Here is a 7,953-nt window from a genome sequence, read left to right as displayed (position 1 = left end):
GGATACGCCTGTCAGATATACGATGGAACTATGAACTCTTTATCTTTACCAAAATATATTGGACACAACACTTCGGGAAACAATGGAATACTATAATATGGATTGGTCTACTGCGTATTTTCAGCACGATGGTGACCCAAAGCATCGTTCCAAGTCAGCCGTCCAATGGTTACAAGCTAATGGGGTGAACTACAGTGGGTCAAAAAACTGCACCAACGCAACTCAGTTTTTCGGAAATACCAGTATAGCTCTGTCAGTTTAAAAGTAAACATTACGAAACTTGGAACAAAACGAGTTACTACTGTTACTATTTATTGACAAAAGTTTCAAGGTCAGATGCGGAGTATTGATTTAAAGAGCACTCAGCAAAAAGAGGAGGTCGGTTGGTGCAGTTTTTTGACTTTTTTAATATTAGTGGATCCACCCTTCTTTGCTAAGACTGCTTGCATTCTGTCTGGCATACTGTGTATATATTTGATGCATTGTTCCTTAGTAAACGAATTCCATTCATTTTCGATTCTTTGCCACAATTCATGGATGCTGGTCGCCCTATTATCATACATGCTCAGCTTTAACTTCAAGTGATGCCATATATGTTCAATAGGATTAAGATCTGGACTTTGTGATGGCCAATCGTCAATGTAAATCATGCCACTATCCTTCATCCATTGTGTTGTGGACTTTGATCGATGTTTGGGATCATTATCGTGCTGAAATACCGACGTTTCCCAGTTCAGACCATAGTACTCCATAGTGTCTTTTAGACTTGTACCAAGGATTTCTTGGTATTCCTCTGAATTCATGGTGCCATCATAGATCTGACATGCGTATCCAGGTCCTTCGCTGGTTATACAACTCCCTAACATGAGACCACCGCCTCCATGCTTCACAGTAACGTCGATATGCTGAGGCTGTAAATGATCACATTTTCTTTTCCAGTAATACTTGCAACCATCAGAGCCCCAAATGTTGATTTTCGTCTCATCAGAAAAGATGACACGTCGCCAATCATGTACTGTCCAATATTGATGCTTTTTAGCCCATACTAATCGAGCCTTCTTGTGCTTTTCAGTCAATAATGGCTTTTTCTTTTTGATCTCAGCATAAATTTCAACTGAATGTAAGACATTAATTGCCGATTGATACGACATAGGGTGTCCAAGCTCCTCCAACTTCATTTGCACATCCTTGACAGTCTTCAAACAACCTGTGAGCACTTGTCTCTTGATGTATGGACGTGTTGACTCTGCCACAATGCTCGGTCTACCTCCTCTTTTACGTATTCTATCGTGTATCCACTTATTTGCATACCTATTGACGGTATTTCTATGCACTCCAACTCGTTTCCCAATGACTGCAGGATCAACACTGTTCTCTAATAATACTTTGATACTGTTTTGAATATCGGATGGAAGCTTTTTGGGCATTTCTAATGATGGATAGATACTGACGATGTACAATGGGTTTGGGTAAAGCAGGAAAGAAAAAAAAAGAAAACAATTGCAAAAAAAACTTTATTTTCAGGTCCCCAGTGTGACTAAGCATCAGCAAAATTCGATTAAATTTGCTGGAATAGTCTCAGTCCGGACATATGATATCAAATACCTTTTCATTTTAAAAGTCAAAAAACTGCACCAACCGACCTCCTCTTTTTGCTGAGTGCTCTTTAAATCAATACTCCGCATCTGACCTTGAAACTTTTGTCAATAAATAGTAACAGTAGTAACTCGTTTTGTTCCAAGTTTCGTAATGTTTACTTTTAAACTGACAGAGCTATACTGGTATTTCCGAAAAACTGAGTTGCGTTGGTGCAGTTTTTTGACCCACTGTACATTGACGACTGGCCAGCTCAAAGTCCTGATCTTAATCCTATTGAGCATCTTTGGCATCATTTGAAGTTGAAGCTATCGTTATATGACAAGAAAGCTAAAGGTGTCCATGAATTGTGGGAAAGAGTTGAAAAGGAATGGAACTCCTTTGATAAAGAAGTTTGCAGAAGGTATATTGACACTATGCCTGCACGTATTAAGGCAGTAATCGATGCCAAAGGTGGTTCTACTCGGTATTAAGTCATCTATAATATAATAAAAGTAAAGGGAAAAAACTCTAAAAATAAACCCACAACACTTCTATCGCTTTTGCGGACTGCTAAATAATAATCTGAGCTTAAAACTTTCATGATATGTAATAGACAGTACAACAAGTATGTCATAAAGTTTTTGCATGATCCAAGTCGCTGTGTATGCTCACAGAGGCTAAAAACTGAAAAAATATCCGACGTTTTTAGAGTTTTTTCACCCACTGTAGGATTCAGATCCGGACTGTTAGGTGGCCAATCGTTAATGTACCGGACCTTGTTTTATTGGAGCCATGACATTGTTGATTTGGACTTGTGCTTTGGGTCGTTATCTTGTTGAAGGTAAATGGTGCGCTTGTCCATACCATAGTACTTCAGCGTTTCCATGTAAGTTGTTCCAAGAATATGCTGGTACACCAAGGAGTCCATGGTACCATCGTATACCTGGCACGCATATCCTGGTCCCTCACTGGTTATACATCCCCACATGATCAATTTGCCGCCACCATGCTTCACTGAAAGATCTATGTGGTGTGGGCGAAGAACATCACCAGGCTGGGTCCAATAGTATCTGCAGCCATCAGATCCCCAAATGTTGATCTTCGTTTCATCGGAGAACACTACTTGATGCCACTGTTGTATGGACCAGCTTTGATACTTTTTTGCCCATGCTAACCTCTGCTTGCGGTGGTTATTAGTTAAAAGAGGCTGCTTCTTTTTACGCCTAGCATGAAAACCCATTGATACAAGGGTGTTTATTGCTGAACGGTAAGACATAGAATACTCAAGTCGCATGAGCATCCGATGTACATCCTTGGCTGTCTTTAGGGCTCCTTTAATCAGTAATACCTTGATATATTCCTTCGTAGCAGATGACACAAGTGTATGCCTACCACGTCTTGCGGGTACCGTTGGCCCAAATAGCTTGTTTCTATATCTCCTAACTGTCTTGGGATGGATATCAAATTCACCAGCAATATCCTTTGGGCTTCTATTGCTCATCAGTGCAGACTTGATGCTGTCTTGCGTGTCTTGAGGTAAAGCGCGAGGCATAAGTAAGAGAAATGTCGCAGAAAGTAAGAAGAATATAATGAAAAAAAAATTGTATGAATGAAGGAAAAACAGCACCCATTTTATATTATTAATTATAGGAATGTGCTTAGCTAAAATTAAAATTGGTTTGCATTTTAATTGTAACTGACATTCCAGGTCAAATTAGAAGAGTACAAAATATGGTCTAAAACTGAGCTATGGAGTATCTAAAATTCGACCAATTATATACGCATTACTCCCTCATTTTCCATAATTGGCTCATCATATTTTGATGAAATACTATACACATTAACCTCGCTTTAACATATTGCTAGCGACACGAGGCGACCTTCTCTTAATGGTATATGCTGCATGAAATGAAATTTTCAAAAAGGTTGTCCCTATTTTTTCACCTAGTGTAAGGTTCAAATATTGAATAAGGTTCAAAAAATTTGAATTGATTCAGTATAGGGATTCACAAGACGCAGTCATCATTGGCATCAATATTATCATTTGCTTCGTCACAGTCCAATGTAATTTTCTTTAATATATTGCTTGTTTGCGGGTTTAGGTTTTTAAGTATGTAAGTTTTGTCGATAGTGACCACCAGATCTTGTTAATAGTAGATCAAACTTGTTAGAATAGGTTAAACTCTTAGGGTTTAGGAATAGCTTTACAATGAAGATTATTGACTTCAAGGGACTTCAGTATTTAAAATAGAATACAGACCAAAGGGTTTCAATTGAACGCTTGATGGATTTATTGTTTTATAAAATAAAGAAAATATAAAAAGAATATAAAATTCAAAAGTAAAGTGAAGTGAAATAGGGATAAGATATAAGGGTATTTATATGTTTTTGGTTTTTATAATTTTATGTTGTTTTTGGTTTTCAAGCAAAAGAGTTGATACTCCGTTTTCAAATAGGTTGTTACGCACAAGTTCATTTTCTAACTGGCGTGGTACTAAAAAAAACTTGACTGTATATCTTTCACCAAAAAGAGAATAAAACATATGACACTGTTATTTTAAAGGTTGGCTTGTAGTAAGTGAGTTAAATTGGGTAAAGTTTGCTTGTAAAGCTTGATTTAAGGTTGTGATTGCCTTGTAAGTTGTTGTTTTGTATGGAATTTAAGCAGATGCTTGATAAGTAGTGACCACCAGATCTTATGTGTAAGATCAATACGATGTTTCTTGATAAAAGTTAAAGTAGAGTAAAAAGTTTAGGTAAACAGGGACTTTCTTGTTAAAGTTTGTTAATTATTGAGTAGAAATATATGATTTATTTAAACTGACTAACCACTTCTTCACAAAAGATGGGATATATATATATATATATATGAATTTTTTTTTTTTTTCTTTTTAGCTTTTCTTATTTTTTTTTTTTTTGACCTTTTTTATTTTTGCGGCTATTGTTATTTCTTTGACGATGGTTGTTAAAATAACTTAAGTTATTTTAACAATCCATGTCGGAGTTGTTTCGTACTTCGTCCAAAAAGAGACCACTGTTACAACACTACTGTAACTTGTTAGTACTTGGGACTTGGCTTGTGTTAAAGTGATGTAGATTTGTTTAAATTGAGGTTTGAAGTCTTGAATGACTTGAGTTTAGGTAACTTGATTGAACGTTTAACAGTTCTTTAGAGTAAATTGTCTTTGAGTAGTGACCACCAGATCTTTTTAGATCAATAAGGTTAAGAATAAGATTGTTTGATAAACGATAAAAATAAAAGGGATCTTTCTTGATTTGTGATAACTCGGGTATCAGATCAGAAAGAATAAGTAAAAATAAAAAGAAAAGAAAAGGTTATTGTGATCCAATAAGAAAAGATTGCTTTTTAAGCGTAAGAAGATTTGATTTATTGAATTGGATTGGATTGGATTGGATAATGTTATTTTGTTTAAAAATATTCATCTTATTTATATAAAAATTGGCGTGGCTTATTGTTTGTGTTGTTTGACATCTATGTCGAACGACATCAATGTCGCTGGACATCAAAATTATTCTTGCGATCAGCATTGTTCTCTTGATCTAAAATTTCATCATTTGTGCTACACTACAATAAAAATGAGAACGAAAAGAATTTCCGGCCTACCAGATTCGAACTAGTGACCTAAAGATGACAGTTGAACTACAGTCTTCCGCTCTACCAACTGAGCTAAGGCCGGATAGTTGTTTTGTGAATTGGTATAGTAGGTGGAGTGCGCCTTGGGATAGATGTTGCCGCACTGCAAATAATTGGTGATTTTCAACATCCACAATCAGTTGTTGTATCTAATAATCAACGTTTTTGACGTCTTTGATTAAATGAAAAAAATTAACTTTCGCTGTATTGGTCATTTTCGAATTTTAAAAAAAGATTCAGGTGCGAAAAAAATAAAGAAATTGAACAATACTTTTGTTTTTTTTGTAGCGTAAGTATTCATAAAGTTATTCATGTTTTAAAAAAGTGTCTTTTTTTTTCAAATGGTCTTTTTTTGGAAATCCTGTTCCCTCTATCGTTGAAAGACCGATATCTTCGTTTTTTTTATTTTTGAGGGCAAAATGCGGAAATCAAAAGCATTTTGCGATTATTTTGTTCAAAAGAATACATATTAGGAAGGTAGTCTATGATTTTTAGCTTAGGTCATTACAAACGTGTTACAGAACGTAACAAAATAGTCGTGTTTGGGAAAAAAAAAATCTGGTAAAAAAAAGACTAAGTTAAAAAAAAAAGAAAAGAAAAAAGTATAGCAATAAAAAGTTCATTGTTCAAATGAAAACAGTACTCTAACAACAAATATACTTTATATTTATGCAAATGCTATTACATTATAACAAAAGAATAAAAAAAAAAATAAAGAAGCTCTGTTAACATTTTGTTACAAGGCAGTTATAATTAACAAATACATACAAAACTCTTTTGTTTATCAAATAAATAGATTGCTTTATTATTTTTTATGACAGATATAATAAAGGAATATATGTTTTTAAGCTTATACTAGTTCATTACTTACTTTATGTTTGTACATGGGTGTAATTTGCCATTAGCCATTAGCCATTAGAGATGTTAGCAATGACAACTTTCTTTACCAAAAAGAACTTTTTAGCAACAAGCAGTAATATAAGATTGATATTCTTATAGTTTCTTTAAGTTGGAAAGAACAACTTTGCCCATGAGTCTCATGTTCGTCATCCGAATGTGTACCATTAGGAATTCCTAATGTAAAAAAAAGAAAAAAAAAAAAAAAGAAACCAACATTAGACTTGGTTGTTATTATTTTTTTTTTTATAAACTTACATTTGAACCGTTGTTGAGCTTTCTTTTTTATCTTTTGTATCCGCAATGTTAAATATGCTCTCTGAAACAAAACAAGGGAAAAAAAACCCAGTTCTTTTGAACACGTAAAATTGTTACTGTTTAGGAACCAACTTCCAAATTTAGTATATTTGCTTTAGTTTTTTTGATCACGCATTTTTTTCTATCTTATTCCTCTACTAAATCCTGAATATTATTTTTTTTGAAATGAACGCCACCAACAACAAAGTTAAATGCCAATGCACCAAATGCAGCAGCTGTCCTGAAGGATTCAAGTGGATTGCAAAGAAAACCGCTAACACTCATAAGCGCATAGACAAAGTTGGAGAAGGTACAATTTTCTTAAAGAAATGCAGCAAGACTAAAGTGCAATTAAAATAGTTTTGAGACAAAGAAGATTTGAAAACACCTTCGAGCAACCCACCACGTCTACCGAAAGAAGCACGTTTGAAGGTATATTTATAAATCCACCCCTTTTTTTTTATTAAACAAATTTAGAATTCGACATTGATGCTGACATGGATGTTGACATGGACGAAGAAATGACCAACGACCAACAACTGGCTTATCTCCTGGTCCTTTACCTTGTGCTTTTCCAAGCAAAGCACCTTTCAGTTGAAGCCGGTGAAGACTTGTTGGCCTTTCTTTCCTTTTTCGTTCGAGAAACAATTATAATTATTTTATTTTAGAAAAAATAAAACGAACTATTACAATTTTTTATAAATTTTTTAGATTAAATTATTTTAAAATTGAAGTGGCAATAAAGAATAATAAATGTAATGTAATCGTTAGAATATAATAAAATAAAACAATGCTTAAGTACTTTAATGAACATATAAAATTAGAATAATTTATCAAATTCAAATTCTTATATTAGATTAACGAAGAAGTTAATACTAAGAATTATTATAAGAATATTTTAATTTGAACTAATTCTCTTAGTAAGTTAGTAGAATTACTAGTTTCTTTTTATAGATTTCCAATAATTATTAATTATGTCACGTTCAAGAAAATCTTGTTCTTTTACCCAAGAATTGTTTTGTTTGCTATAATTTCTCCATTTTACAAAATATTCATATTTATTATAAACTTTTTTATGAGTAATTATATATTGAATTTCATACGTTTTTTCTTTATCTATATTTGTAATAATATTATTATCATCCATAGATACATCATCACCTGTAATATTTTCTGTATCATTAGAACTATTAATTAGTAAATTATTTAAAAAATTGTTTTGAAGATCTTTTATATTTTGTATCTTATCAATTTTATATTGTGTTTTTGAAGTCAAATCGGAATAATTATAATTTTTTTGATTCTTGAAATGAAAGTCAAAGTTATCAAGTTTCCATTTTCCATAATGACTATTAAGTTCAATAGGAAATAATTCAGAAAAATATTTAATATTTAATAAAATAATTGCTAGTTTTAATTGGATATTATAAATCTTTTTATCAGTTATTCTAACTTTTGTTTTACCATTAAATTTAACAAAGATATTACCTAATTCTGCAAATACGTCTCAATTTTAGACCTTAATC

At 33.0% G+C, this 7,953-nt stretch overlaps 3 protein-coding genes and 1 non-coding gene across 4 annotated transcripts; 1 reads left to right on the top strand and 3 right to left on the bottom strand.

The window, feature by feature from the left end:
• Positions 1-351: 351 nt before the first annotated feature.
• On the bottom strand, positions 352-1,427 carry RO3G_01328 (uncharacterized protein; the record flags this gene model as incomplete). Its single annotated transcript, XM_067655919.1, has 2 exons — positions 352-400; positions 562-1,427. The coding sequence occupies 2 exons, from the start codon at positions 1,425-1,427 to the stop codon at positions 352-354; spliced, it is 915 nt and encodes a 304-aa protein (XP_067512020.1).
• A 932-nt stretch (positions 1,428-2,359) lies between these two features.
• On the bottom strand, positions 2,360-3,130 carry RO3G_01327 (uncharacterized protein; the record flags this gene model as incomplete). The annotated part of the gene is made up of 1 exon (XM_067655918.1): positions 2,360-3,130. The coding sequence occupies one exon, from the start codon at positions 3,128-3,130 to the stop codon at positions 2,360-2,362; it is 771 nt and encodes a 256-aa protein (XP_067512019.1).
• Positions 3,131-5,193: 2,063 nt separating this feature from the next.
• On the bottom strand, positions 5,194-5,276 carry RO3G_19017. The gene has a single exon. It is a non-coding gene; the product is annotated as a tRNA-Tyr (tRNA).
• A 1,660-nt stretch (positions 5,277-6,936) lies between these two features.
• RO3G_01326 (uncharacterized protein) lies at positions 6,937-7,095 on the top strand (the record flags this gene model as incomplete). Its single annotated transcript, XM_067655917.1, has 1 exon — positions 6,937-7,095. The coding sequence occupies one exon, from the start codon at positions 6,937-6,939 to the stop codon at positions 7,093-7,095; it is 159 nt and encodes a 52-aa protein (XP_067512018.1).
• Between the last annotated feature and the right edge of the window lie 858 nt (positions 7,096-7,953).

Source organism: Rhizopus delemar, genomic scaffold (genome assembly GCF_000149305.1).
Source record: "Rhizopus delemar RA 99-880 supercont3.1 genomic scaffold, whole genome shotgun sequence".
In the NCBI taxonomy this organism is placed as follows: Eukaryota; Fungi; Mucoromycota; class Mucoromycetes; order Mucorales; family Rhizopodaceae; genus Rhizopus; species Rhizopus delemar.
Note: the sequence above shows the minus strand (reverse complement) of the source record. Positions and strands in the feature narration are given on the sequence as shown.